This window comes from Rana temporaria, chromosome 7 (genome assembly GCF_905171775.1).
Source record: "Rana temporaria chromosome 7, aRanTem1.1, whole genome shotgun sequence".
NCBI lineage: Eukaryota > Metazoa > Chordata > Amphibia > Anura > Ranidae > Rana > Rana temporaria.
Window position 1 is genome coordinate 68782239 of NC_053495.1, and position 17215 is coordinate 68799453.

At 41.5% G+C, this 17215-nt stretch overlaps 1 protein-coding gene across 2 annotated transcripts in view; it reads right to left on the reverse strand.

Moving 5' to 3' along the window:
- Positions 1 to 17215, reverse strand: part of ZC3H7B (zinc finger CCCH-type containing 7B) — a 418789-nt gene that overhangs the window by 111340 nt on the left and 290234 nt on the right. For both annotated transcript variants that reach the window (XM_040359565.1, XM_040359564.1), the window contains exon 17: positions 2066 to 2133. In XM_040359565.1, coding sequence (XP_040215499.1) covers positions 2066 to 2133 — 68 coding nt within the window. The remainder of the gene's footprint in view (positions 1 to 2065; positions 2134 to 17215) is intronic.

Below are 17215 nucleotides of genomic sequence, written 5' to 3' on the forward strand. Positions count from 1 at the left end.
TGCTTGCTTATTTTTTCATTTAAGCGCACATTCAAGTTTGATGCAGTGTTTTTCTTTGTGCTAGTCTTTCACATGAAGATGTATAGCGCCTTATTCTTTACAATTTTACAAAATTATTATCGTTTTATTGTTTGGTTCTTAAATTTATTTTATTAATTGTCATTTGCTTTGCAGGGATGCCACTCCGTTGCAGCACTGATCTGTTTACTCTGACAGCAGCAGGGTGTGCTGTACGACCAATGCTGTGGGAGGGGATTTCTCATCCGCAGTTACAAAAATAAAAACAAATGTATATGCATAAGCATTAAGGGCCTGGGGCGGCCCAGTCGGCATAATCGTCGGCATATTTTTTTTCCCACTATTATTTGCTGAGATTTCTTTGTTAGCCATGAGGGTGCTTCCTGTGAGGTGTCATGAGTATAAACACCACTGTTTTGGTTACTGAAGCCCCTATTTCCTCGTGAAGACTGAGGAGAAGAATAAATTCAATACCTTCGCCATCTCCTCATCTTTTGTAACCAGATTTCCTTTCGCATTCTTTATGGGGCCAATATGGTCTGTCCTCTTTTTTTACTGTTTATATACTTAGAGAATTTCTTGAGATTTTTTTTTGCTCTCCTCCACTATGTCTTTCATGTTCCATCTTAGCTGCCCTAATTGCACCCTTACATTTCTTGTTGCATTATTTGTAAAGTCTGAATGATGATCCCTCAACCTTGTATTTTTTTTTTAAGCTCCTTTGCCTTTATATGCATTTTTACAAGTTAAGCCATCCAGGACTTTTGTTCGCTCTTTTAAATTTATTTCCCAATGGGATGCACTGTCTCATACCCTTATTTAATATGCTCTTAAAGCAAACCCATCTCTCCTCAGTGTTTTGTTCCTAAGATTTTATCACAATTTATACCTTCTAGCAAGGTTTGTAGTTTAGGGAAGTTGGCTCTTGAAATTCAGTGTCTATGTATTGCCCTTATGTTTCCCATTTGTGTGATTTATACTAAAGCCAATTGGTTTAATAAATTGCCCCTTAGTTCCACATCCGTGATCAGGTCTGCATTGTTGGTAATCAGTAGGTCTAGTAACGCTTTATTTCTAGTTGGTGCGTCCACCATCTGACTAATTAAATTGTCCTGCAAGACATTAGGAACTGGCGAGCCTTAGACGAATGTGTGGTTCCTTCCGCCCAGTCCATGTCTGGATAATTAAAATCCCCCATTATGATAACACTTCCCTTCCTTGCTACTGATCCAAATTGTGATAGGAGGTCCGTCTCCCCCTCCTCCCTCAGGTTAGGGGGCCTATAGCATACACCCAGTAATTTCCCCTTAGTTTCATCCCTTTGGAGCTCTACTCATAAGAATTCCACCTCCTCAATTTCTATTTTTTCGGGACTCTCCATCTTCCTTTAATTTTGTCATTGATACCAATATGTTCCATAACAGCTCGGTCCTCCACAGCCCCACCCAACAATCTGTTTATCCAATTGCAATGTGCCAAACCCGAAGGCCCAGTAAATAATATACTGTTTGATGATCACGACCTTTGTGACAGATTGCTAATGAAAATGGCTATTTACAAAGTGACTGGCTGTGTCCAATCACAGTCAGTCAGTTTCGATGTTTGTGTGCACACCCTAATTCTTTTATTACCTTTTGAGACACTAACAAAATTATGCAAAAAAGTGTGTTAAAAATCATCCGAAGTGCTTACTAAATTGATATAGTTTGCGGTCTGGGTCAAAAAATAAAATAAAAAAAAAACTAAGATCTGAGACAACCAGGCAGAGGTCAGCAATGGCAGCTCTTAATCTGGCCATTACAAGTTTCCTTTATTATGCATGCACAAATACTGTACCTCTATATCATACAACCTACTTTGAGAAAAAAAAAATACCACACTGCAATCAAAACAGTTATTGCTTTAATCATAGCTTTGACACAATGTAGAGCATGTGCATGCCTTATATACCTTTCAAACAGGCCACTTCCACCCTGTGCCTTGACACACAACTTTTTCATTTAAATTTTAGCTCTGACAGTACAATGTATTTTCACAGAAAATATACCTTGGTTTTCCTCTCAGGAACCTTCCACATGCGCTCAGATTCAAGCACAATGTCTTCTTGAAGGACACCTGGATAAAAAAAAAAAAACACAGTTTATGTATGAACTACAGATGCAAATAAAGAAAAATCTATTACAAAATGACAGATACTGAAAACTTGTCGAACATGGAATTGGAACGTTATAAAATATGTTTTAGGGAGAGATCATACAGAAAAAATTATTTTGGTCCAGCTGTTAAAAGAAAACTAAATATTTTCTTTTGTTATGTATGCAAGTCAAAGTGAACAAGTCATGACTAATTATACAAGAAAGTAAATATGGTTTCTGTACTTGCTGTAAAATAGGATTTTCAAAGTAGCCATAAAAAATGGGGTATACTGATGGACACAGAAGGCTTGTACTTTCAAGTTATACTGCTGCCTAAAAGAGGATTTGACACTGGCAAAAAAAAAAAATATATAAAAATTAGTAGGTCAGCTCTCGATAACCCTTTCTACTGCCAGCAAGCCTCAGTCTTGTGGCAATGCAGTACCAAGTGCATGATCATAAACAAACAGAGTTTTAGGATTTTATGAAGTGTACAAAAACCCTTTTTTTCTCATTCATTGAGGGACACAGGAAGTACTTTTGGGATGACCAAATGCAGCAACAAACAAAAAACATTTAAAACTAAAGTAGAAAGAACTGCCTAGAGGACCGTATGCCCGACGATGGCATCAAATGAAGTCTGAACAGACACTTGGTAAAACTTGGAAAATGTATGAACAGATGATCAGGCAAAAGTTAAGCAAATCTGATTAAAATTATCCTGATGTTTAACAGCCCAGGAGGCACTTACAGATTTAGTAGCATTTGCCTTGACAGGAAAGGGTGGCACCCATTCCTTAAGACTCTAAACTTAAATAAAGACCCGTCTTAACCACTGAGGAATAATGGAACGAAAAGCTGGTTCACCTACAGTGCATCCGGAAGTATTCAAAGCGCTTCACTTTTTCCACATTTTACTGTAACAGCCTTATTCCAAAATGTATTAAATTCATTATTTTCCTCAAAATTCTACAAACAATACCCCATAATGAAAATCTGATGGTCCAACAAGATCCGTACACCCACACTTGAGGTCCCACCACTGCACCAAGGACACTGGAGTTCTTCCACCACACTGCAAGCACTTGGTGATGCCACTTCCCTCTAGATATGCACTCACCAAATGCCTTGCACTCTCATACCCAATAACAGCATCAACTCTCACAGGGTTAAACATCCACCGATCTCCAATTGTGTAACAGATGTCAATAGACTAGAGAAGGAGGAGAAGATGGATACCACCCGGCATGTTTGTTGCGCTCAGCCTGCACTACAAAGGAGGAGAATGCTCTGATCCACACAGCATCCCGACGCAGCACTACACACCTGTGTGTAGTGCTGTGTCAGGATGCTGTATGGGTCGGAGGGCTCTCCCTGTTGCCGAGCATGAGAGTGCAAGGCATCTTTATCTGGCGAGTGCATATCCAGAGGGGAGTGGAATCACCAAGTGCAAGCAGTGTGATGGAAGAACCCAAGATTATATTGTGTAAAAGACAACATGTCTCAATTATGGACCATTATTTATATATATATATATATATATATATATATATATATATATACATATATATATATATATACATATATATATATATATATATATACATATATATATATATATATATATACACACACACACACACACACACACTAAATACCCCATAATGACAACATGAAAAGAGGTTGGTTTGAAATCTTTGCAAATTTATAAAAAAAAAATCACATTCTTTGCCATGACACTCAAAATTAAGCTCGGGTGCATCCCGTTTCCACTGATCAATGAAGTTGTAGAATAATCTTAGGGATGGAGTCCAGTCGACTAAATTCAGTCGACTGGACATGATTTGGAAAGGCGCACACCTGTCTATAGCAGGTCCCACAGTTAACAGTGCATGTCAAAGCACAAACCAATCCAGGAAGTCCAAGGAATTCTCGGTAGACCTTTGAGACAGGATTATAATCGAGGCACAGATCTGGGGTAGGGTACAGAAAAATGTCTGCAGCATTGAAGGTTCCAATGTGCACTGTAGCCTCCATCATCCATGAATGGATGACCTTTGGAACCAGAAGGACACTTCCTAGAGTGGGTCGCCCAGTCTCACCCTGACAGAGCTCCAGCCTTTTTTCTGTGGAGAGAGCAGAACCTTCCAGAAGAACAACAATCTCTATAACACTCCACTAATCAGGCCTGTATATGGTAGAGTGGCCAGAGGGAAGCCACTCCTCAAATAAAAGGCACATGACAGCCCACCTGGAGTTTTCCCAAAAGGCACCTAAAGGACTCTCAGATCATGAGAAAAAAAGATTGACCTCTTTGGACTGAATGGCAAACATGTCTGGAAGGAAAACGGGACACTGATCATCACCTGACCATCCCTACAGTGAATCATGCTGTGGGGATGTTTTTCAGAGGCAGGTACTGGGAGACTAGGATTGAGGGAAAGATGAATCCAGCAATGTACAGAGACATCCTTGATGAAAACCTTCTCCAGAGCACTCTGGACTTTAGATTGTGGCGAAGGTTTATCTTCAAACAGGACAGTGACGACTTCCACTTACTGGGGGAGTGGCCTAAACATGGCAGCGTGAGACTCCTGGAGATCAGAGACTAATCGTACCACAGTGCACCCTCCCAGTAGACTGGCTGTAGAATCTCACAGCCCAGAGGTTTAAAAGCACATTAGAAGGTCCGTAGAGCAGCAGACCAGCTGAGGCACCCTGGGCTCCATAAAATAGCAATATATCGGTGAGCGCTTCTATTGCTTAATGACTGTGTATTGAGTATACCGAGTGCTACGGTTCCCGAGTGCTACAGCCTTATCTAACGGGAGGCAGCGTCTCCGTGCTGGGGGTGGTCCATGTCGAGAGGGGGGAGGAATACAGGAGTGCCGTCCACTCCAACCCATTTTTACATTAACATATACTTGACGGTGAGGAAGGATTTGAAAGCGTCGGTGGACAGCGGCATTAGCATGGCTCTGACTCAGGAGCCGTATCCGGAGGCAGCGCCGTAGGCATCGTTACAAGTCTCAGCTGTTTCAATCTCAGCTGTTCCAGCCTCCCAGATCAGAGCAGACGCACTGACGGGTGAAGCGGTAAAGGATCTCACAATATCTACAGCCGTTAATGAAGACAATGAAGATACTCAGGTATGCTCCTATTCTATACCTATCATACAGGAGAGGGGGATAGAGCAGGACATTATTCAGATGAAACAGCTTATTCAGGCTCTCCCCACTAAAGAGGACATTCAACAAATGTTAATCAGTATAACTGGAACATTGAGAGAGGAGATTGCTGAGATACAAAACAGAGTAGAGACGGTAGATCTCAGAGTTACAAATCTGAAGCAAAAGCAAAACATAGCAGATACTCGATTAGAGTCTTTAGAAGAAAAAGTATATATACAACATCAACGAATGATATTTCTACAACTGCAATCTGAGCAATTCGAAAATAGAAGTAGGAGGAATAACATTCGGATAAAAGGGGTCTCCGAAGAGATAGAAGGTCCTGCATTAAGAGAGACCGTCACTGCTTTTTTAAATCAGCTTTTGAAGCGTCCCCCAAATACCCTTATAGAGCTCGATCGGGTACATAAGGTGCCAACAACTCGCAACCCAGTACAGACTAAGCCGGGAGATGTTCTGTGTAGAATACACTTTTTTAGGGTAAAGGAGGATATAAACAGGGCGGTGTGGCAAGAGGGTATAGTGAAGTATATGGAGAGCGAAATACAGATATACCCGGATTTATGTAAATACACAAAAATGAGGAGACGCGCACTAAAGCCTTTGTTGGAGTACCTATTATGTAAGGGAGCCACATACAGATGGGGATACCCTATGGCTGTTATTATAAAAAAGGGGGGACAAAGCTTCAATCTGAGGGACCCTGGTCAACTTCCAGACCTCTTTAAACTGTTGGAGGTGGAGCCTATTGAGGTTCCCAATTGGACAGATCTACCGGCAGTAATGGAGTATGCCTCGTATTAAGGACAATAGGATATGAAGAAAATAAATAATATAATGTTGCCTAAAAAATATATACTCCTGTATATCACATTAGGAATGAGGACTTAAGGAGACTAATTAATGCTTGGGGAAAAAAAAATGACTAGGTTGTGACGGAACAAAAAAAAAGTTTTTTTTTTTTTTTGCGTGTGGGGAATATTAGGTGGAATGGATTTTGGGGGAAGGGTGGGTTATGGTGGGGCTAAAATGTCCTGTGCTATATGAGGCAAGGAGAAGCAAGTGTATTGAACCGAATATAACCATAACCGATGGGAATTTTTTTTTTTTTTTTTAGCTATCTGTCAATAGATAAAGGGGGAAAGATGCCGATAAGATTTTGAAGTATGTAATATGGTTCATTATGTATAAGAACAGGAAGAATAGATATATCTATTGATGTTTTTTTTGGAGCATGAAGTACCTAGAGGTAAAGGGGGGGAGGGGTGGTCTGGTGATAAAAGAGATATAAGGGCCTGAGAAGATTGGGGGAGAGATAAGAGGGGGGTTATAATAGAATGTTTTTTATGTTTGTTTTTGTTTTGAGTGCTTATGTGGGAGTACACCCACCATATAAATAGGAGAGGGGGGGGGGGAGGGAGGGGAGAATCACACAGTATCATAGAATCACACGATTAGTACACCTATTTTTCTATCGGCAGAGGCTTATCCTCTGCCAATCGATACTTTATAAATGATATTATACACTGAAGATGTACTTTGTATTTAAATATTTAATTTTTTATTTTTTTGTCTGTTTGATGTTCTTTATCCACTTTAGCCCCGGACCATTTTGTTGCTAAATGCCCAGGCCAGGTTTTGCGATTCGGCACTGCGTCGCTTTAACAAACAATTGCGCGGTCGTGCGACGTGGCTCCCAAACAAAACTGGCGTGCTTTTTTTCCCCACAAATAGAGCTTTCTTTTGGTGGTATTTGATCACCTCTGCGGTTTTTATTTTTTGCGCTATAAACAAAAATAGAGCGACAATTTTGAAAAAAATGCAATGTTTTTTACTTTTTGCTATAATAAATACCCCCCAAAAACATATATAAAAAAAAATTTCCTCAGTTTAGGCCGATACGTATTCTTCTACCTATTTTTGGTAAAAAAAAAAAAAAAACGTTTATCGATTGGTTTGCGCAAAATTTATAGCGTTTACAAAATAGGGGATAGTTTTATTGCATTTTTATTAATTTTTTTTTTTTTACTACTAATGGCGGCGATCAGCGATTTTTTTCGTGACTGCGACATTATGGCGGACACTTCGGACAATTTTGACACATTTTTGGGACCATTGTCATTTTCACAGCAAAAAATGCATTTAAATTGCATTGTTTATTGTGAAAATGACAGTTGCCGTTTGGGAGTTAACCACAGGGGGCGCTGTAGGAGTTAGGGTTCACCTAGTGTGTGTTTACAACTGATGGGGGGTGTGGCTGTAGGACTGACTTCATCGATCGAGTCTCCCTATAAAAAGGGATCACTCGATCGATGCAGCCGCCACAGTGAAGCACGAGGAAGCCGTGTTTACATACGGCTCTCCCCGTTCTTCAGCTCCAGGGAGTGATCGCGATGGGGCGGCTATAAACGAATAGCCGCGCCGTCGTCCCGGATCGCTCCCCTCCACCGACCGCCGTATGTACCGGGGGGGGGGGCCCCGATCGGACCCCCGACCCGCGGAAAGTGCCATTCTGTGGACGTACATGCCGGTTAAAGAAGTGTATGGTGATAAGGGATAAGAAATGATATTGGGAGGGGAGGGAGGGTAGGGGTGAAAGAAGAGTCATTTAGGATTCTAACACAGGTCACTATATCACAGGGGTATGGGAGAACCCCCTGATTAGAGGGAGTGGGGTGTAGGAATTCAGTGCCCTTACACGGAAAGATGTTCTTCCTGTTTCACACAGGTAAGGGGGTGTTACATTTAAAAACTCAGTTAAGAATATGCAGTTAAGAATAACCGTAACTATGACAGTAAGATGAACCCCCAAAAGGGAAAGAAGGATAATGATTTTTCTCGTTTTTTTGTTTGGTTGTTTTTTGTTTTTTTTTGCGTTCCGTGAGAGCATGTCATAAAGTATCAATGTGATCAAGTAAGTTTGGGTAGTGATATGAGAGAGGGGTGGTAGAGGAATATTAACCACTAGCTGACGGCCGTACGACTTTGTACGGCCGCATCGCGGCTCTCAATCTCTAACAGGCTGTCTTTTTACGGCCGCCCCTTTGCTCGCTCCCGAGCGCGCAGCGGGGAACTGCTGTGCTGGCCGTGTCCCTTGGACACAGACAAACACAGATTGCGGTAAATAGCCAATCGCTATTTACAGTGCGATCTGTGCGGCCAATGAGAGATGATCACATATGTAAACATATGAGATCATCTCTCATTGCCGGCTCTCCCCTCCTCACACAGACACCGCGTGAGGAGGGGAGAGAAATCAAAGTAAACCAGCGCTGAAAAAAAAAAAAAAAAAAAAAAAGACTAACCAGTGCCACCACCTGTGCCCCCCACAGTACTACAGTGCCCCACACAGTGCCCCACACAGTACCCCCCCCAGTACTACAGTGCCCACCACAGTGCCTGCCACAGTGCTCCCCAATACCACCGTGTGCCCCCCAGTACCACCGTGTGCCCACCAGTACCACCGTGCCGACCTGTGCCTACCAGTGCCACCGTGCCCAGTGCCCATCTGCCACCTCAGTGCACATCTGCAATCAGTGCCACCTCATCAGTGCCCACCTGTGCCACAGTCAATCAGTGCACATCAGTACCCATCTCATCAGTACCCATCTCAGTGCCGCCTCATTAGTGCCATCTGTGCCGCCTCAGTGCCGCCTCATTAGTGCCATCTGTGCCGCCTCATTAGTGCCATCTGTGCCGCCTCATCAGTGCCCACCTGTGTCCACCAGTACACAGGCCTCATCGGTGCACATCAGTACCCATCTCATCTGTGCCACCTCAGTGCCATCTGTGCCACATCTGTGCCACCTCATCAGTGCCATCTGTGGGCATTCCTGGCTTGTTAGGGTCTCAAGAAATGAGATAGGCCTTCAGTACATCAGGTGTGATCAGATGTGATAATTTTTTATGATTTGCACTATAGCTTGTAGACTCTAAAACTTTCACACAGACCAAATAATTTCCAAAAACTTTGGGTTATTTTTATCAAAGACATGTAGCAGTATAAATTGTGGCCAAAATTTATGAAGAAAAATTAATAATTTGCAAAATTTTATCACAGAAACCAAGAAAAAATGCAAATTGTCGGTCTTTTTTCATTAATAGCGCAAAAAATAAAAAACGCAGAGGTGATCAAATATCACCAAAAGAAATTCCACAAACTCTATTTGTGGGAAAAAAAGGACAAAAAAATCATTTGGGTACAATGTTGCATGACTGAGTAATTGTCATTCAAAGTGTAAGAGCACCGAAAGCTGAAAATTGGTCTGGTCAGGAGGGTGTTTAACCCCTTAATGTCTGCCGCTCGACTATATATGTCCGCAAAATGGCACGTATATATACGTCCCTGCCTTCTAGCGGGTGGGGGGTCCGATCGGGACCCCCCCTGCTGCGTGCGGCGGGCGGATTCCCTCAGGGAGCGATCCGGGACGACGGTGCGGCTATTCGTTTATAGACGCTCCGTCGTGATCGCTCCCCGGAGCTGAAGAACGGGGAGAGCCGTATGTAAACAGGGCTTCTCCGTGCTTCACTGTGGCGGCGTATCGATCGAGTGATCCTTTTTATAAGGGAGACTCGATCGATGACGTCAGTCCTACAGCCACACCCCCCTACAGTTGTAAACACACACTAGGTGAACCCTAAATCCTACAGCGCCCCCTGTGGTTAACTCCCAAACTGCAACTGTCATTTTCACAATAAACAATGCAATTTAAATGCATTTTTTGCTGTGAAAATGACAATGGTCCCAAAAATGTGTCAAAATTGTCAGAAGTGTCCGCCATAATGTCGCAGTCACGGAAAAAAATCGCTGATCGCCGCCAATAGTAGTAAAAAAATAAAGATTAATAAAAATGCAATGAAACCATCCCCTATTTTGTAAACGCTATAAATTTTGCGCAAACCAATCGATAAACGCTTATTGCGATTTTATTTACCAAAAATAGGTAGAAGAATACGTATCGGCCTAAACTGAGGAACAAAAAAAATTTTTATATATGTTTTTGGGGGATATTTTTTATAGCAAAAAGTAAAAAATATTGCATTTTTTTCAAAATTGTCGCTCTATTTTTGTTTATAGCGCAAAAAATAATAACCGCAGAGGTGATCAAATACCACCAAAAGAAAGCTCTATTTGTGGGGAAAAAAGGACGCCAATTTTGTTTGGGAGCCACGTCGCACGACCGCGCAATTGTCTGTTAAAGCGACGCAGTGCCGAATCGCAAAACCTGGCCTGGGCATTTAGCTGCAAAATGGTCCGGGGCTTAAGTGGTTAAGTGCCCAGTATGGAAGTGGTTAAGATAAGAAGGGGGATATTAGATGGGTAGGAGTCCAACAGGTCCAAAGAAAGCTTGGATTAAGGAAATAAGAGGTGATGGTAGATTAAGATGTGTGGGCGAAATGTTGGGTGCACGTGGGTAGATAAGGTGGCTCGGATCGTTGTTGTGCTTATTCACTCCTCCATATTTTAACGTCTCTCCTCCAAGTGGAGGGAAGTCGGAGACGTTTAAAATTTGTCTTTTTCTTTATACTAGGCAAGTGGTAGGCAGACTTGCAGGGACATAGAGCCTACAACAGCCTAGAGATTACAGACCCCAAGTTACCCTTTTTATTTTTTATCTTTTTTTTGGGTAGGTCCCCTCCCCCTCCCCCACTGTAGTTTACCTGGGGATTAGGTGGATTGGAAATAGCAAGATGACGAGGTTAAATTTTACTTCATATTATCTAAAAGGGTTAAATAGTCCCGAAAAACGTTCTAGACTGCTAGCTGAACTAGGTAGATTAAAATCTTAAAAAAAAATTTCTTGCAAGAGACACATTTTAGAAACAATAGAATCCCAAGATTGGGGAACCGCAGATTTCCTAAAGTGTATCATAGTGCATCTCAGACCACAAAAGCAAATGGGGTAACAATTATGGTTTCAAGTCAAGTACCATGGAAAGAATCCAAGACAGTTAGAGATGAGACAGGTTGTCTTCTTATTGTAAATGGATTTATATGTGAGCAAAAGGTCACATTGGTAAATTTGTATTTACCAAATGAGGATCAAGTTGTGGCGCTTGAAACATATTTGAACTTAGTTCATCAAAAAAGAGAGGGGATTCTAATAATGGTAGGTGATTTGAATATGGCACTGGATCCTACTCTGGATGTTTCAAAAGGAGCGTCACACTTGTCCTATTCCAAACTTCGTAGAGCCAAAAGTTTAATTACAAGATCTGCAACTGATGGATACTTGGAGAGTCCTCCATGTACACGACAGAGATTATACCTTTTTTTCAGCGAAACATAAGACATACACTAGAATGGATTACATATTTATATCTCAGAATGTATTGTCGTGTATATTGAGGGCCTCCATAGGCTCATTTACACTGTCGGATCATGTGCCAACTAATTGTGTGGAGAGGTAAGCTCGCGGGAATGGAATTGGAGGATAAATGAGACACTCCAGAGTATGAACATCAAATAGCGCAAGAATTAGAGGATTTTTTTGTAGCCAATGAATCAGAGGAAATATCCCCATTATATGGATGGGAAGCGCACAAATGCTATATTAGAGGTATTCTCATATCATTAGGTGCACATAGGAAACGAGCTTTAGGGGCTAAATTGGATACACTTCTTGGAGAGATCAGGGTACTAGAATTGGCGCATAAGAAATCCCAAACCCAACGGATAGAGGAAAAACTTAGGAGTCTACGGGACGAATTAAATGTTTTATTGACGGATAGAGCAAAATCGAAATTAACCCGATGAAGGCGTGCATACTATGAGTATGGAAATAAACCCAGTAGAATGTTGGCAAACGCTCTTAGAGAGACAAGGGCTAGGAATCATATTGAGCAAATAAAAACGCAGGGATATACCCTAGTTAAATCTACACCGGAAATTGCTAATGCATTCAAAGATTATTATACCAAGCTCTATAGGAGGGCCAACAGTCTACTTTAAGGAGGTCCAATAGAGAACAACAGGTGAAAGAATATATAGAGGCCTCAGGAATGCCTGGACTGCCTGTAGAGGCAGGAGACATCGATGGTCCAATCACAATAGAGGAATTTTTAGAAGCTCTGAAAGCATTGAAACCAGGCAGGGCACCAGGCCCTGATGGGTATACGCTGCTCTATTATAAAAAAAAAATCTGAGAAATTGGCACCAAAATTCCTTGCCGCTTTTAAATCAATACGAGATGGTCAGGAGATGCGAGAAAAGACATTGATGGCTCACATTACATTACTCCCTAAAGAGGGTAAAGATCCAACTGAATGCGCCAGCTATAGACCTTAACGAAAATTTTGGCCAACAGATTACTGGGATATATTCCAGCGATTATACATTCAGATCAGGTGGGGTTTACTCCTGGTAGAGAGGGGAGGGAAAATACTCAAAGGGTTCTCAGTGCTATACATCTATCCCACTCCTATCAGAAGCTGTTAGTAATTATATCTGCTGATGCTGAAAAAGCATTCGATTGGGTAGACTGGACATTCCTGAGAGTTGTATTACAGCATATAGGGTTGAGAAAGGGGATGTTGAATTGGATCACAAGCTTATATTCATGCCCAAGAGCAAGAGTTAAGGTGAATGACTTAATGTCTAAACCATTTTCAATAGGTAACGGAACTCGGCAGAGATGTCCACTCTTACCTATCATATTTATCCTTACAGTAGAACCCCAAGGACAATTCGGGCCAATCCAGATGTTAGGGGCATCTTAACAAAAGGTAGGGAACACAAAGTAGCGGCATATGCGGACGACTTGCTGTTTTTTATAACCTCACCAGTGTTCTCTACCAGTGCTGCTTCCAGTGCCGGCCCAAGACATTGTGCTGCCTGGGACCAAGAATGAAATGCTGCCCCCCCCCCCCCCAGAAAAAAAATCACACCAAAAGGCCCCCACATTCATTATTTTATATCATGATAACTAAAGGGGACCTGTCATGGCTCTATACATGTATAAAGGAGTATAAAGAGGACCTGTCATTACTCTTTACATGTAAAGGAATATCAAGAGGACCTGTTATGGCTCTATAAATGTATATAGGACTATAAAGAGTACTTGACATGGCTCTATACATGTATAAAGAGAACCTGTCGAGACTCTTTACATGCAAAGGAATATAAAGAGGACCTGCCATGGCTCTATAAATGTATATAGGAGTATAAAGAGGACCTGTCATGGCTCTATACATGTATAAAGGAGTATAACGAGGGCCTGTCATGGCTCTATAGATGTATAAAGAGGGACTGTCATGGCTCTATACATGCATATAGGCGTATAAAAGGACCTGCCATGGCTCTATACATGTATCCAGGAGTATAAAGGGACCTGTGAATTGCCGGCGGCCACAATGTCTTTTGCGCAAACTAATCAACGTACGCTAATTGTGTTTTTTTTTTTTGGTACCAAAAATATGTAGAAGAATACATATTGGCCTAAACTGAAGAAAATGTTTTATTTTTCAAAATTTTGGGGATATTTATTATAGCAAAAAGTTAAATATATATATTTATAGCACAAAAAATATGCTGCCCCCCTAAAAGTGCTGCCTGGTACCCATGGTACCACCCGGTCCCATCATAGGGCCGGCCCTGGCTGCTTCTGGAGTTACGTAAATATGGGGAGATATCCAATTTTTAAAGCGGTGGTTCACCCTTCTTAACATCATTATACCATTACATTCGGCATCGTAGCGCGAGCTACGGTATGCCGGTCTTAAATTTTTAATCCCCGTACTCACTGTGCTATGGATCATTGAAGATTCCGACTCCCGCGGGGAATGGGCGTGCCTATGGAGAGGGAGGATGATTGACGGCCGGCTCTGGCACGTCACGCTCCCCGAAGACAGCCGGAGTAGGTCTCGGCTCTTCACGGCGCCTGCGCACAGGCTATGCGCAGGCGCCGTGAAGAGCCAAGCCTATTTCGGCTATTTCCGGAGAAGCGTGACGTGCCAGGGCCGGCCGTCAATCACCTTCTCTCACCATAGGAACGCCCATTCCCCGGAATCTTCAATGATCCATAGCACAGTGAGTACGGGGATAAAAAATGTAAGACCGGCATACTGTAGCTCGCGCTACGATGCCGAATGTAATGGTAGAATAAAAAAAAAATTTTTTTTTTTTTTAATAGGGTGAACCCCCGCTTTAAGATAAACTACAGCAAGTCTGAAGCAATGGGTGTGGAAATGAGTGGGAAATTAAAACAACAGCTTTCAGAGAGTTTTGGATTTAGATGGGCAGACTCACACATCCGTTATCTAGGGACCAAAATACCAAACAAGCTTAATCGAGTCTTCGAACTTAATTTTGCACCACTGATTCGGCAAATAAAATTGGACTTTTTGAGGTGGGACAAGGAGGTATTTACTTGGTTTGGAAGAATATTATTAAAATGAATGTAATGCCTAGACTGTTATATTTGTTCCAGACTCTACCTATTAAGTTACCTGCTGGTTTTCTAAGGGACCTTAGATCAAGGTTTGTGAGATTTATCTGGGGAGGGAAATCCCAGAGAGTACGTAGAACTGTGTTGACCTTACCTAAAGAAAGAGGAGGGGTTGGACTCCCGGATCCGGTGAGTTACTATGTAGCATCACATCTGACACAAGTTGTGGATTGTTGTACAGTACAGAAGGAAAAACCATGGATTCAGATGGAACAGACTATAACTGCAATACCTTTGGAAGGAATAGCATGGATTGCAGATGATGCGATACCACAGGAGGTGAAGAGACACCCTACGGTGTGGGCCACGATTCAGACCATTAAAAAAATATTTAAGAAAACAAAGATGTCGGTGCATCCAAGTCCTATGACTCCAATCTTGGGGACACCTAGTTTTGAGCCGGGGTTAGTAGATCAGCGATTTAAAGATCTAAGGCGGCAAGGAATTAGTAGGATTGTTCATTTTTCTAGAAATAACTATGTAATGACCAGGGGGAGATCGAAAGTGTGTTTTCTGAAGATCTTGACCCCTTCAGGTGAATACAACTGAATGCTTTCTTACGCAACATATGTCAGAAATCCGTACACTATCTGGGTTTGAACAGATTTGTTTAAAGGGGGAGCCACTTAGACATTCACTCTCAGCTATGTATGTCCCGTTGGTAGATTTAGAAGCCCCTCAGGAACTGGCCTTTTTACAAGCATGGGAGCGGGATTCAGTTAAGAATTTTGTGGGTTTTTTTTTTTTGTCTCTTTCTTCTTTTCTCCATTTTTCTTTTTTTATTATTATTATTTTTGTAATAGGTCTAGCTGTCTCTGGCTGGCAGGATAACTAGGATTCTGCCCGGATTAAGGAAAATGTATGGAATTAATATTATGGAATAGTAATTGAGTTGTATTTGAATTAAGAGAAAATAGTAGTAAAGGATGAATATGGGTATGGTATGAGAATATAATTGTGTGAATAGGTGGTAATAATTGGTCAAGTTGAAGAAATATTAGTTACAATGGAACTGTTAATATATACGTATTTATGTTATTGCATAATGTTACTGCTGTTGACAAAATAAAGAATTTATAAAAAAATAAATAAAAAAAAAACAACAGGACAGTGACCCTTTACGCACAGCCAAGATAAAGGTGTGGCTACGGGACGACTCTGTGAATGTCCAACAACGTCCAGCCAGAGCCCAGACTTGAACCCGATTGAACATCTCTGGAGAGATCTGAAAATGACTGCGCACCGACACTCCCCATCCAACCTGATGGAGCTTGAGAGGTCCAGAAAAAAGAATGGGAGAACATGTACAAAAATAGGTGTGCCAAGCTTGTAGCATTATACTCAAAAAGACTTGAGGCTGTAATCAGTGCTTCAACAAAGTATTGAACAAAGGCTGTGAATACTTGCGTACAAAGAGGTTTTTCTCGTTTATTTTTAATAAATTTGCAAAGATTTCAAAAACTTCTATGGGGTATTGTTTATATAATTTTGAGGAAAATAATGATTTTAATCCATTTTGGAATAAGGCTGCAACATAACAAAATGTGGAAAAAATAAAGCACTGCGAATACTTTTCGGATGCACTGTGAATGAGAGTAATCATGTTCATGGTAAACACCCTGCTCAAAGCTTCCGATAAAAGAATGGGCAGCCAATGGTCTCTGGAACAAGACAATGGGAGCAACAACCTCACCCTTGATGCTGCGGAGGGCCAAATGCTGGTCCATACATCTCTTTAAAGAAAAGGATTTGTCCCACTGAGAATATCCTGAGGTAAAAACCTCTCGTAAGAGAGCTGCCGCTCCAGGTGAGCTCACTAGGGTAATTGATGTCCACTCAGAAGCAGATGGGTGCTGGCAATGCACAGGATGTGCAAAAACAATAAGGATATGGACAGCCGCACTCCAGTAACTTGAAAAAAGACGTGCCCTTTATTGGGTACAGGAAAAAATGCACTACAGATATCAGCACACAGTGGGATAAACAGCTGACGCGTTTCGCATTGAGTGTCAATGCTTAATCATAGCTATAGATGAAATAAAAAATAACAGGTATACATATACACACAGAAATCTATGCTTAATTGGACCCACCCAGCATGTGATTGACTACAGCAATTAGCCAGTATCCAACACACATGCGGGGGGGTGGGGAGAAAAGGCATAGGTGAAAAAAAGCACACATGAAACAAACTGGCTTGCAAAGTGAAACAAAAATGTAAATACAAGTGTGGACAATAATAAATGTGACCAAAAAGGCAACACATAATTATGTAAAAATATAAATAGTAATCAAAGACATATTAAAAGCTGAGGTATGACAGGGATGTGGTGTAAATATAAATGTGAATAAAGAAAGTGAGTTGATGATTAATGAAAATGTATTATAAGCATGTGCTAAATGAAGACCGACAAGCCCATATAAT